Genomic DNA, 14,350 nt, shown 5'->3' with positions numbered 1-14,350 from the left:
GAAAAAACCCCAATGTTTCCCTAGTCTTTTGTACAAATAAAATAAGCTAAAAGTTGATTTTTGTTGATATTCAAATTGGAATTCCAAAACAAAAGATTGACTTTTTTACACTAAAATTATTTTCAACTCAAAACTGGCGGTGAACTAATGGTTCAATATGCATTGTTATTAGAATTATTTGTACGTTGGATTTCTGTATCAATACACCTCATAGGATAAGGAAAAATTCCAGTTTGGGATGAGACAAGGTAGGCCTCAATAGGGGCTGCATCATTTGTTGCTGATGGACAGTGTCCCTGCTGGGCAGAGACCTCTGTGGATCCTTGTACCTGCACAGGTTTTTAATGAAGAGCACAGTGGGAGTCCTGGGGGAGCTCCTGTGCACGCCTGGGGGCTGTGCCTGAGCCACCAGTACAACGTGTTCTGGACACCCTGTGCTCTCAGTGCCTGCACAGACTGGCCACACGCCACATGTGCTCTGCGACTGCTATGCCCGGAAATAGTCTGTGGGACCATTCAACTGAAAATTTGGTTGGTTATTGATAGAAACTGGATTCTGCCATCAAAACAGTACAATTGGCAGGTGTGCGGAGTAACTCCTCTAAGAATCCTGTCTAATTTTTAAGAGGCATCTATCTGAAATACACAGACTACAGGATCTTGGCGACTGGTTCTTCTCTGCTCTAGTTAAATACTGTTTTGCTCCTTGGCTTCTGTCCTATTTCCACAAGAGGATATAGCATCTCTTTCCCTCTCATGGTTGGTGATTGTTTTTCTCTCAATCTGTAGCTTTATTATGGATCAGAGGGAGCCAAGGGCCAGGAGTGACTTGCAGTCCTCAGCACATGCTGGTTTCTCCAGACATACTGCTTAGTAAGGAAATAAATTAGCGAGGGGTAAAAGACGCAATATGGTGCTTACCACCCTATTTCAGCACATTAAATATATACAATCTGCACTTCATTCCAACTAAAAATAACACTCAGATTAATGCAGCTTTCTTTGAAATATTAAATTGAGAAATCATTAGCATGAATTACAAAGCAGGAAAAGTGTGGTTCACAGTGTCTGTCACTCCAGAGCTGTGCATTAGGATGGATGTGGGCAGTGTGATGGGGTGGACTGAGCATACACCCGGGAGTGAGACAGGGCACGTATCTCCACAAGCATCATCGACTCTTTCTGGAATTTAAGGCAGGTCTTTTAAGTACATATATTTCTATTTTGAGAAAGTCTGTATTTAAACACTTTATTTTTTAGCAAGATTTCAGAATGTACAGCTCCAACTGATGTCTGTGCTGGCTACTCCGTATCCAAGTTCCAAACTTGAGGACTGAAATTTAGAAGGTAGTTTTGAAAATCCTGGCCTCATCTTCCCTGGGTTTCTTAATTCCTAGTGTGATATCTGAGTGGCCTTATCCATCTTTGGCTGATTGAGATCTGCTACTGAGAAAATGCTGTAGGAATAATTATTACTCTATCTCACAAATCTTGATGAGTTTTTAACTAATATCTTTAATACCATTCTAATTTCACAATATAATAACCTTTGTAGAAACAAATCTTTTATTTGAAAGAAACCCATTTATGTAGAGACAGCTTTTATTTTGGTTGCTATATAATATTTTGCAGTGTTAAGGCTGTGCACAAAAGCAGTTTAGAAAGCTGAACATCACTGATCCATTTTACAAATGGAGACAACTGCACTCTGAGGAGGGATCTGCATTAGACCACACAAACTGCAGCAAATTCACCACTAGAATACAGGATTTCTGATACAAAATTTACTCTACTGAACACTAAATCAGTGGTTCTTAAACTCTTGGTGGACTCAGGCAGTTGCTGGTCATAGTATCCAGGTTGCTTTTGCTTTCTTGCCTCCCCTTAGTAAATTAATTGGATGTGTAGTTAAAAATACATTGCTACTATTACCTTTTCCCTTAAGTGATTAATGTTTGTTACCACTGGGATGCTACTGAGTGGTGAAATGAAAATAATCACTTGCTGCATCACTGGGGCAGAGGATCTGCTTGACGTAATTGGGAAGGGTCAGCAAATTTGCAGCAGGTATTGTTGCCATACTTACAGAAAATAATTTTGCAGTATATTGTGTAATTCTGGATGTCCATCTCAATTATAAAGGACGGGGAAAAAATCTGTCATGGCTCACAGAATTGATTGGTTTTGCAAAACTAATTCACTTAAGATACACAAATGTACATCAGTTGAAAGTCAGACTGATGGGCAGGGGTCATTGCATGGAAGTGGCATTTTATTTTGATGAAGCCGTGTGATACAATTTTTTCTTTTTGTCCTGAAATTGATTTTGAAATCTCTATGTCTTGCAGGCATTGCTAACTGACAATAGGCAATAGGACTCTGTCAGCAGGATGAGGGCTGCCCAGCAGAGTCCAAGGGAGGCGGCAGGATGCCATCTGTCTGAGAGAAGATTCCAACAGAACCCTGGCATATTAGGAGGATTTCTAATATGGAAATAGGCACAGGAGAATTTCAGAAGTCTCCTCAGGTCTTATAGCGATCTCAAGCCTCGGATATTGCAATTGAAAAAAGATTTTGATCTACTCATGTCTCTTTGCTGAATATCTGACCAAACTATTATGATTTTTCATAAATAAGGAATAGTCTGCTGTCAGGAATTGGACTTAACAAATCAGCTAATGTAAGTTTCCAGACCTTGCAGGAAAAATAAAAATATGCCAGAGACAGTGTACACACCTTTTTTTTTGGGAAATGTCCTTAGAATATCTACCAAATGGAGGCGACCTTTTTCCTCTCCTCAGAATTGTCTGCCTTCCTGGTAACAGACAGGCTTTGCCAACAGTGGGCATCAAATGCCCTTCCAGCAAATTGCCCTTCCAATTGTCTGTGCTTTGGAGGATAGCACAGATAACCATGGAGATACACAGAAATGTATCCGTGCTTAGAAAGACACTATTTTGCTTTTTAAATGCATTTTACAAGGTTCCTGTGAGGAAGATGGGGAAACCTTGGAGGTTCGGTTAGTGTTTAATGTGGGCCTGGTCAGCTTTGTGCTGATGGCTGCTGAACATCAGAGTCCCTGTCCCACAAGCACGGGCGACGTGCCCTAATGCGGAGAAGCGTGGGGATGGGCATCTGCTCCATTCGGAGGGACACAGCTCCCTGCAGACCCCAGCGAGGCCTGGGGCAGCACAGACAGACCCAGAGCGAAGGGGGGAGATGGCAGCAGGGCAGGGTCCGCCCTCCAGCCCCGCTCAGGCCCTGTCAGCCCCGGCTGCTCCCGGGGCTCAAGGGCCTCAGGCCCCCCTCACGCCTTGGAAACCTCGGCCCCGCAGCGCCGGGGGCCGAGGCTCCCCTCGGGACTCGGGGTCTGGGATCCCCTGGCTCCCCTCGGGACTCGGGGTCTGGGATCCCCTGGCTCCCCTCGGGACTCGGGGTCTGGGATCCCCTGGCTCCCATCGGGACTCGGGGTGTGGGATATCCTGGGTCCCCTCACAGCTGGGGACTGGGAGCCGCCGCCTCCCGCCATGTCCCGGGCACTCCGGGGCTCCTCAGGCGCCAGGGTGCCCTCGGGGCCCGGGATACCCTTATCCTCGGGATGGGAGGACATCGTCTTAAGCTGTGCCCAGGGAAGGTTTAGGTTGGATATTAGGAAGAAGCTCATAAGAAGGATTAGACACGGAAATGGGCTGCACAGGGAGGTGGTAGAGTCACCGTCCCCGGAGGTGTTTAAGACTGGACGTGGCACTCGGTGTCATGGTACAGTTGACGTGGTGATGTTCGCAGAGAGGTTGAACTCGATGATCTCAGAGGTCTTTTCCAACCCCAGTGATTCCGCGATCCCTGCACGCTGCTGGCGTTGGGACTGCCCTCCCGCACGGGCTCCCCTGGCAGGTGAGCGGCTGTCACCGACTCCCGGCAGGGCCGGGGGCTGACACCCGTCTCACCGCCCGGGGCGGTGCCGCCGCCGGCCAGCCGCTCCCGGGGCGGGCGCGGGCGGAGAGCGGCGGGGACCCCCCGGGCGGGGATCCCGTCCCGCGGCTGCCGGAGGCGGAGCCGCCGCCCCCGCGCCCCGTGCCCGCCCTCCCGGCGTGCCCCGCGGAGGGGCGGGCGGCTCATGTCCGCCATCCCGGCGTGCTGCGCGCCCGGGCAGCAGCCGGAGCAGCCGCGGCGGCCGCGTCCCCTCCCTGCGCTGTGAGACAGCAGCACCGCCTGCGGAGCGCGAGTGAGGAGCCGCCGCCCGCGCCTCTCCCCCCGCGTCCTCCTGCTCCTGCTGCTCCTCCGCCCTGTCCCGCGCCGCTGCCCGGCCGGCCATGCCGTCTCGGGCAAGGTAATGAGCCGCAGAGCCCCGGGGTCTCGGCTGAGCGGCACCGGCAGCAGGCAGCACTACCACCCGCGGGGCTGGAATGACTGGCAACCCAGGTGGGCAGGGCTGGGGCCGGGGGCGCGGGGTCGGGGCTGTGAGAGCGGGGCGGGCGGCTCGGCCGGGCCCCACCGCCGGGCCTGGGGCAGCGGGGCGGCGGCGGAGCCACTTCCTGGCGGCCGGGCCTAGCGCGGGAGGGCGGCCGGGCCCAGGCGGCGGGACGGGGCCGCGTCTGCCGGAGGCGGGACGGGGCCGGGTCTGTCAGCGCTCGGCGGGGTGGGAGCGCGCCGCGCTCCCCCGGAGCCCCCGCTCCCGCGGCCTGTAACGTGTGCGGCCGGTGGCCGGTGTGTGGCTGCGGGCAGCGCGTCCCTCCCTGGCGGCCGCGGGGGGCTGCGGTGGCGGGGAGCGGGGGTGGGCTCGGGTCCCGTATTTTCAGCCTGTTTTTCAGCTGGAACAGAGCCAGGGAAGGACTGAGGCTGCACGAGTACTCGTAGTTTTTTGAGGGATAGCATCGTACTACATAGGTTTATTTGATGGGTTTTTTTCTCTTTTTTTTTTTTTTTTTTTTTTTAATCTGGGGAATGTAGTAGATCTATATAAGCTCTCACCCCAGCCTACTTAAAATGTGTTGTAAGGCTTTAGGTGTGTTTACACGTGTGTGGCACGTTTTAGTAAAATTCAGTCTATACACTTCTTTAGTTAGATCTAGAGAGTGTATTTCAGGTCTTAATTATTTCTAATATATCTCATGCCAATGTATTTGCTCTACTGCTCAGCCTTGCTGTTTTCAGCGTCAAAATTGTCATGTAGAAATCCTATATAAATGTGGTGTTTCTTAAGTTTTTTTAAAAATATGTGGATTTGAGGGTTTTTAAAGTGTTTTTGAAAGTTGAACACAACATGGGACCCTACTTACAAACTTTCTGCTAAAGAACAGAGTGGCATATGCTTGGGAATATATCGACAGGTGATGGTCCCAGTCTCATGTAGTTTGGACTAGAAAAATTGGGTGAATGTGAAGGTTACTTCAGCATTTACTGTGAAAGAAGCTTTCCTTTTGCTTGAACAGCTAACAGCACGGCCTCTAGGGCCAGTGCTAGAGGCTGTTCAATTCTTAATGGACTATGGGGCATGGTTATTTAAATTCTGATTTTGTGATTGAAATACTTGGTCACAAAACTTACTATTTTTTCCTCACTTAAGAACTTATGAACCTCATTGGTGGCATTCTCTTAGAGCATCTAGATTTTTCTGGGGAGAAAATTAAGAAGACTGATTTCTTACTCCTTACCTTCTTCTTTGCTTCAGTTTGTAATTCTGAGCCCTAACTTGTGACCTTTCCACCTGGAAGAAATTTGTTGTGTCTTTGCAGTGGATGACTTCTGTAAATGCATTTTGGTTGGATATATGAATTTGTCACGAGTTCTATCTTTTTATCTAAAAATAACATCTTATGAGGGTTAGGAAGCTGATTTTATCCAGTGTAGTATTGCCTACAGTGGGTTCAGTGGAGTTAAGGGTGAAAGTAAGACAGTAGCTGCAGAAATGCTGTGCCTGGTGATAAGGCTGGTTTAAGAAATTACCTCCATGTGTGGCTCTGGTGTGTTCCCTGTAGTCTGGTGCCTCCTTAGCTCTCAAGTACAGCTGTGTGACCTGGCTGCTAAAATAATTGTCCACAAAGCCACAGCAGAATCAAAGGTCTGAGAGCACCAGAGAAAGTGTGGCAGCCTAAGGGAGCCTCAGCATGGATAGAGCCTTGTTCTGTTTCCATCACACTGTGTGATCAAGAGCTTCTGCTAAGAAATAGCCAACACCTCTACACTGGTCCTGACACTTCTCAGAATTTAACTGTATAATTTCCTTTAAATATTACATTTTTTTAAAATTATTAATATGGTGGGGGATACCAGGAATCAGAAACATTCACAAAATCCCAAGTACAGCACATTTTCATCTGTGTGCAGTGCTCCATTTTTTTACATCTCAGAAATACTGGTGATGGGAAACCTGAGTCTAAAGTATGAATTTAAGGACAGTGCAGATATTAAATCAGTCTGTCAATTTGGTGTTAACTAATTTTTAAAAGTGATTCACACGCATGCTTGAAAGGAGATCTGTTATGTAAAACTGACAGTCTATGTTTCTTTCATAATTTGAAATATGATCTTGGACAAACTCCACAACACAAATATACCCACATATTCTTTCCTACCCCTTTCTGCTGGCTGTTTGTTTAATTTACTTCAGGTGATACTGCTGGTAAATGCTTTCTTGCAGGGTGTGGAAGAGGTGAAGGAAGTGGCCCAAGTAGTGAAAGCTGTAATAATTGTAGTTGTTTCAAGTTCCTAAGGGCAAAAAAAGGAACTGCTGTTATATGGGTGCATCATCAGATGGATTGTTTTCAAGTGCACATTTTTGTGTGTGTAAAAGTGATTGATTTTCATTAGTAGGTCCAGATTTCCTCTCAGTTTTTAGTAATGCTAATCAGCACTGGGGCTTGTGGTGAAAAGGGCATGAAACTGGAAGTTGGAGCACAGAGCTTTTTCAAGGAAAAGTAGTTTTTAATTAAAATGATACCTTGTGTGTGTGTATGCAGTCATACATCAGGTGAACATGAACTGGTTTTCCAACAGTGTGTGTAAGAGCTGTCTGTGTGTTACAGAGAAAGAAGCTGTCCTGATGTATAGGGGCATATCACTTTGTGCACTGCTGTGTACCAGACTCAGTTAATAGCAACACAAAAACTTTGTAGACAGATGTTGGATGGATGTGACAGAGAACAGTGAAGGGTTTTTTGAGAAGGCTTGATAAGAGCTTGTTCCTCCTTCTCCTAATCTTTGCAGCTGTCTAGACCTTTGCTTGCTTCTTTCTTTCTTTTCTTGTTCAACAGATCTCCTGTTACAACTCTTGGGGCAAAAAATAATTTCAGCGTGCAGGCCTTGTGTGTGAAAAGAGTTAATTTGTTAGAGTGCTGAGGGCTAATTATGTACTGAAACAAGCAGTACTGCTCTTTGGGAGGAAATGCAGGAGTGTGAGTGCAGGGTAGCAGGTTAGCAAGTGCAGAGTGCACCATGGCATTCTTCGATGAAAGTGTGAAAAGGAAGATAAGATTTTAATTAACAGGACCTCTCTCCCCTATCATAAATGTAGGTTAGCAGGGGAGGATTGTGAAAAAGTGTAAAACTACATATTTCACATCTGGGCAAATTTCCAGAAGTGTCCTATTAGGTTTTAGGACTGAAATCATGAAAATGGCGTGTCCTTCTCCTACAACATAAGTCAGTGTTATGAGTTACTAATTTCTGTTAGCATGGTGCTTGCCAAACCAAGTTACTGCCTGGTCCTCATGGGTTTAGACTTGATGAGACAAGACAGTAAAATATGGTCTCCTTCCAGGTAGTTTGTGGCCTAAGCAGGTGAGCATATTGGCTGGAAGTTTGTAACTGAGCACAAGTAAGTACCTTGTCTTTAATTCAGACAGGTTGGGATATATTGGCAGGGAGCAAAGAAACCCATTAGACCAAATGGCCCAGGAAAGTGCTGTTCAGAGCAGTGCTTTTCACATGGCTGTGAAGGGCAGAGGCATGTCTTTTACAAAAAACAAGCACTCACTGTGGAAATTGTCTGATCATAATGCTGGATCCTGGCAGTGAATGACAAGCAGGTGCTGTATAGAAGGAAAGTTGAAACAGAGACTCTGTTTCTTCTGTGCTTGCATGTACAGCAAAGTGCCCGTAAAACGTTTGTTAGAAATAGGCTGAAACTGTAATTTGCACAGGTGAGAGACCTGAAAGTTGGCAGCATAGAGGTGTTTGAGGATGTTGCTGTGATTACCTAAGAATGGGTGTAGAGCCATGTAGGGTGAAAGTGGATATGACTTCTGTGCCTTCAGGGATAGCTGAGAGAGAGGAGAGCAAAGACTGCGATAGGGAGGGAGAGAGAAAAGTAGTCAGTGATGTTGAAGGCAGCTTAAAGAATGAGATGCAGGATCAGTTGTAAGGTGCCATTGTGAAAACATCAGTGGAAACCTTGGTAAGAGATTCAGCAGACTGCATGTGGGAGATGCTGAACAGGTATGGGTTCAGTTCTGGAGTTGCAGCCATAATTCTTGATCTCCTTTCACATTTGTGTTAAATATGCTGATAACTCTTTGATTTCACACCTTCCCAAGCTTTTTTTGGTTTTTGGTAAAATGGAGGAGCTGAAATGTGTAATGTAAAAACCTTTGTTTTTAATGTGAAGACAGAGGAGAATGAGTTGTGAGAAAGATTAAAGAGTATGAAAGTGTGTTAGTGGGAAGCAGAAGAAACTGGGAGTGTAGATTGTTTTCCATACAAGTACAGCCATACTAAATCAGACCAAGGGTTTAGCTAGTTCAACATCCTGTACCCCAAAATGTCTGTTGGAATACACCTATGGAAAAAGAAGAGGATGTATATGTGTGATACCTTTCCCTGACATTCCCTTCTCATAATGCCCATCGTGGAATAGAATGAAATTGGTGAGCTACTGTCTAAGAAGGGAGTGACACAGAATCAAGAGGTGATTTAAAATGCTACTGTTATGGCATGTAGATGTCCAGCAATGGAGATGGCAGAATTGCAGGAGGAAGAGAGTTAATTAGTTATTTCATTAATAGAAAACACAGCTACTTGTATTTTCTCAACACAGGAGAAGAAGCAAAAGTAGGCTTTGAGGTGGGCTCAGCCAGGCTCTGGCTTGGCAGGGTGGACCAAGTGATGAGAAGATCATGGTGAAAGGAAGCTCTGCATGCCAGTGGCAGAACAGTCAGAAACTTGGTGGGAAGCTGTTAATTTGTGTGAATACAGTGACTCTTTTAAGTTTAAATATTTTACTGATAAAGAATTTCAGCAATGAAGAATTTATCCACATTACTTCAAATAAACTTGGCAAACAGAGGAAATAAGCAAATAAAATCAACTGACTTAAACAATAATAGATCTCACACAGTGGAGTTGTCTTGGAGTAAATATTTCATGTAGGTCCTGTATGTGGAAATAAAATCCAGTTGAATAATTAAGTGATTTTTGTCTCAAAATAATGTCCCTGTGGCAGGTTGTTCTGAAAAAGCTACACATAACGAACAGTATACACCAGATTGTACCAAGTTTCTTGGACAAAATTTCTTAAGGCTTTCATATAACTAAAGTAACAATATATTTTTGTTTAGGTAAAGATTTTTTTAGGTAAAGATTTTTTTTTAAACTAGATGTTCTTAGCCATGCTCTCTTAAGTCAGACATATTGGCAAGTCAAATCATATTCATACTTTCGATGAAATGAGATAATAGACTTATTTTTGAAAAGTCTGTTTCCTTCTGTATGCCAGTGGGAAAAAAATAAGCCGCCTTTTTGGAGAGGAAGGACACACTAGTGGCTATTTCTGCTTATTTAGTGAACTATTTTCTTTTCCTGATGGACCAAGGCAGGTTTAAAATCACCCTGCAGAAAATGTAATGCAGTATCTTCTTTTTAAATGATATTGCTAAAACAGTGTCTGCAGCCAGTTGGTGGTGATGGGTGATCTTCCACCAGAGCCAGACTCAGATGAAAACTCTCACATGAGCTCTTGAAGTACTTTGCTTAATCTCCATCCGTGAGATTTTCAGGTAGAAGTAATACAGTGTAGTCTCTCATAGAGTGCCATAAAGTTCCAAACTTTGGAAGCTACAATATAAGATAATCATAGTCATGTTCATCCTTACAATTTCCCATTTTGTCTAATATAGCATTTATATTTTTGCTTTTGCTTATCTGTTGCTAACATTGTACACTGAGACTCTATTAATATATGATATTTGTTAGGTGTGTGGCAATGTCAATGTATGTAACTTAAATTTGTTGTTACATAGGATAATGCTGAGCATTAGGTCTGTCGTGTAACCTGCCATCTGCTTGGTGCAATGCAATTTAAGTGGAAATATCACCGTGTGAGCAGGAACAGAAATGCCCTCCTGAAAGGCAAGCATGAGCTGAGGTGACCAGCAGCACAGTTCTGCCCATTGCCTGGTGGAATGGCTGGAGGGAGGCAGAAAAAGTAATTATTTTTAAGACTTTGGCAAGGACCTGAGCACAGAGTGCATGCCTTTGAGTTGTGAGGGGCTGTCTTTCAAAATCATAACCACATTCCTGACATGAAAAAGGTATCTTTCACAAATGGATTTGGAAATTGAGTGTGTCTGCCTGTGCATTCAGTGAGTGTGCACAGCAGTGCCCTGTGTCACCCAGGTGTCTGGATTCCTGGGTCAGGGAGCACAAGGGCAAGTAACAGGTGCTGGGTCACAGCCCCAGGTCTTACTGAGCCCATGCCACAAGTCCCCAGAGTGGTGTTGCAGGTCCTACAGTACAGCTCAGGAATTCCCTTCCCACTGAGAAGTGGTGTGTGTCACTGGGCATCTGGAAATGGACTGGCCCGTCAGGTCCTCGGTTCTTCTTCTGCTGTGCATCTCCTTGCAAGCTCCTTCCCACTGGAAACCCTCTTTTCAAGCAATATGGGCCATACAAGTCAGTTGGGTCACAGAATACCAGCATCTTTCCAGGATGATTTTTGTCTCTGCCTCATAAAGATAGCCAGGAGTTTCTATCCAATCTAAACTACACATTTATTGTAGTGGGAGTAATGTTGTCAGTAGGCATTATTGTCTTTTAAATTGATATATAGGAGAACAATTACATATTTTTTTACTAAAATTGGACTCACCTTTTAGTTGGTGATAAAGTATGAGCACGTTGGCTTGCAGGTAGCTGTTCCAGAAGCCAGAATGAAGTGTGTGTGTGGGTTTTCCTGGGGAAACAATAGGCTCATGTATTTTACCACAATGGAAAATGTTACAAAGCATTCAAAGGCTGTCCTGTGGGAAGTGGGGTTAGCTGAGAACATTTGTAGTCCTTCAGTTGATAGGGATTCACAGAACAGTGTTAAAAATTATACATTTAATCAGCTTTTCTTCAGACGTAGGAATTTCAACGTTAATGGTTGACAATTGGAGATGATTCAGTTTATTGCACATTGCCTAAAAAAAGTGATGCCCTTTGGGAAGGTAAATGTAAAAAGCCATCAGTACTTAAATTTGCCAGCTGAAAATTTGTCAGCCTGTTTCATTGAAAGGGTAGCGTAATTGCTCAAAGTGAACTGGGAGGTTTTAGGGCAGGGAGAAGATCTGGGGTCTCTCTGTATGTCTGGAAATTTGCACATGATTTAGTCACATTTAAAGTTCATACCATGTGAAGTGCAGAACTTTCCTGTTCAGCATAGCTTAGGTGAATGATGATGGAACAATTGTATAAAGATTTTTACAATCCTAGTTAACTGTCATGAATAAAGACTTTTACTAAGGCTTTGCCTTTACAGTAGCATAGCCTATTTTTTAAATAGTCCAAGCAAGTGCCCAACAAAGCAGTAGATGTGATGGCACAGTGAATACTGAGTGAGGAAAAGTGTCTTGCTGTGTACGTCTGAAAATGAACTTGCTTACAGTGCAAAAGGGAATAATACCTGCCAAGCAAATCTTATATCAACTTGCACTGAGAACAGGGAAAAAGCACAATTTTCTTATTGTTCCAAACTGATAATATCTAATGTTTTTTAACATGCTCAGGAGAGTAAAACGTGTGTCTTTAATTCCAGTTGGTTTTGCAAGTGTCAGTGCTCATGGTATTCCTCTTCCAGTTGTACTGTGGCCGAGCTGTATTGGACAGTAGCAAGCCTTTAGCACTGCTTAAGTAACAACTGCTTATCAAAAAGTTTACCTGTGTTTTTCCCTTTTGACCTTGAGATGTATTTGTATTTGGCTCCTTTTTCCCTGAATTTGTCTACCAGTTCTAATCACAGAGCTCTCTTGAAAAGGGAAAATGAAAGACATTTTCTTAATGAACATGTGGTGTTTATCCTTACACAAATTGTAGTTAATTTACAGGAGTGATCTGTCCTGCTTTTTTGTTAAATAATTGAATGAACTATCCAAAACTTTAAAAATAGATCTTTAGAGTAGGGAAAGCTTGCTGTAAATAATCTCTATAGTCTGATTCCAAATACACTTGAGTTGAGTGAAATTCTGCTGATTCCCCCTTTGGATGGGTATTGCTTCATTTGTTTTCATGTCATCCCCCCATGATTGCTTGTAAGAGTGCATTTAAAGTGATGGGTTGAGTTTATTTGTGATGTCTCATGCATGCATGTTTATTATTAAAATCCTGTATATTTCAAAATTAAACCACTTAATGTGTCCAGAGAGAAGAGTTGATTTCATAATTTTAATCTTTTTCCTTAAAAGTTTAGTCTGGTCTATATCAGTTTTCTGATATGAGAATGGTTTAACCCTAATGCAGATTTTTTTTTAACTTGCTTTTTATCTGCAGACATTTATGCTTAAGGATCACAACTCTTAATTTACCTTTCAGTTTTTTCACAGTAAAGCCTTCTTCCTTGCTTTGCAGGTTTTATTTTGTAAAAACTTAATATGTGATTTTTGTGCTGATCATTACATTCTTCCATTTAATAAAAGGGTTTATGTTGCTGAGTAAGACCCATGGCATATTATATAAATTTTCATCCGTAGATTAGTGATGACTTTCACAAATGGTAGGCACGGTTATCATCCAGCTGTGATACATACCTGGACCTAGTTGTGTTTTATTTGTCACCTCTGGGAAGTAATTTTTTCCTTGTATAGAAATGCAACTGAAAAGAGACTTGAGCAAGTCATAAGAAAAGGCACTGTCACACTAGAATGCATTTCCTTGGCATGTTGCTGTGATAATTAGTCAATTCCCATCCCAATGTGAATTTAAGGTCACTTTTTAAGGAGCAGGTTAGACAAACAACTTTCTTGACACAGGGAAATACATTTGGGATTGTCATTTAAATATGTTGCATTTATAAGTGAATGTGAATCCCACTCCTGTTATATCCCTACATAAAAATTTTTTTTTTCTCTTTGTAGAACTGACAGTGCATCAGCTGACCAAGACAATTTAAAATATTCTTCATCCAGAGATCGGGGCAGCTCTGCCTCCTATGGATTACAACCCTCAAATTCAGCTGTGGTGTCTCGGCAAAGACACGATGATATCAGAGTCCACACTGACATACAGAATGAAGAAAAAGGTACACAGAATGCTCTTTCATGTATGATTGTGAGGGGATGATCAGGGAAAGGCAGTTAACTGAAATGGTGGAGAAATTATTTTATTTTTTTTTTCCCTCCCCCAAAAAAAGGCAGCAAACTGATTTGTCTCATTGCCACAGTATTGCTGTTTTGGGAGATTTGTCAAAGAAATGTTGTGGTTGTTGTGAATACTGAGAAAAATGTGCAGTTGTGTTAGGAGAAGAATGCAAGAGAAGCCTTGATAAGTTAACAGAATAAGTACTTTTTTCTGAAGCATAATATTCTGGAGGTGTCTGGTCTTCAGGCTGTAATTTCTTGCTTAGTAGTCTCCAGTACTTCTGGTATTGGATTAAATGGGCTACTAGACTGATCTATTGCCTGTTGTAGCTTTACTGCACCAAACTGCAATCTTTGTTCATTAATCAGATCTATATTCTTATCATTAATGGCAGTTTCTACTTTCATGTACCTCAGTCTGACTTCATGTAAATCATGTGATGTGTGATTCATACATTTTTACTGTTTTTTTTTTTTTTTTCATTTTTAGGATGTAAATACTATCTCTAGGAAACAGCTAAACAGTCAGAACCATATATTTTCTGTAATTATGAAAAATCTATATTCTGATTTTTTTTACTGTAATTATGAAAAATCTATATTCTGATTTTTTTTTTTACTTTAATTGCCAAATGCAGATATCAAATTGGAGGATTTCTTACTTGCAGAGTCACTTTTTGACTATGTAAATCCTCAGGCAGGCCGGACTCAAGAAAAAAAATCTCACAGGAATAGCAGTGTGGAAGTTTTTGTTCAGGAACCTGAAAAGTATTTGAACTCCCCTCACTTCTCTGGCCTGTAAC

At 43.1% G+C, this 14,350-nt stretch overlaps 1 protein-coding gene across 2 annotated transcripts in view; it reads left to right on the top strand.

Moving 5' to 3' along the window:
* Positions 1-4,150: 4,150 nt before the first annotated feature.
* The window catches only part of SMG1 (SMG1 nonsense mediated mRNA decay associated PI3K related kinase), a 58,921-nt gene continuing 48,721 nt past the window's right edge, over positions 4,151-14,350 (top strand). The window contains exons 1-2 of one of the 2 annotated variants that reach the window (XM_068206856.1): positions 4,158-4,422; positions 13,326-13,489. In XM_068206856.1, the coding sequence (XP_068062957.1) occupies positions 4,334-4,422; positions 13,326-13,489 (253 nt within the window). In that variant the 5' untranslated portion in view covers positions 4,158-4,333. Of the gene's footprint in view, positions 4,423-13,325; positions 13,490-14,350 lie in introns of both variants that reach the window. The other variant, XM_068206857.1, reaches the window with a different exon arrangement.

Source organism: Anomalospiza imberbis, chromosome 16, assembly GCF_031753505.1.
Source record: "Anomalospiza imberbis isolate Cuckoo-Finch-1a 21T00152 chromosome 16, ASM3175350v1, whole genome shotgun sequence".
Taxonomy (NCBI): Eukaryota; Metazoa; Chordata; class Aves; order Passeriformes; family Viduidae; genus Anomalospiza; species Anomalospiza imberbis.
This window is presented reverse-complemented; position numbering and strand designations above follow the sequence as displayed.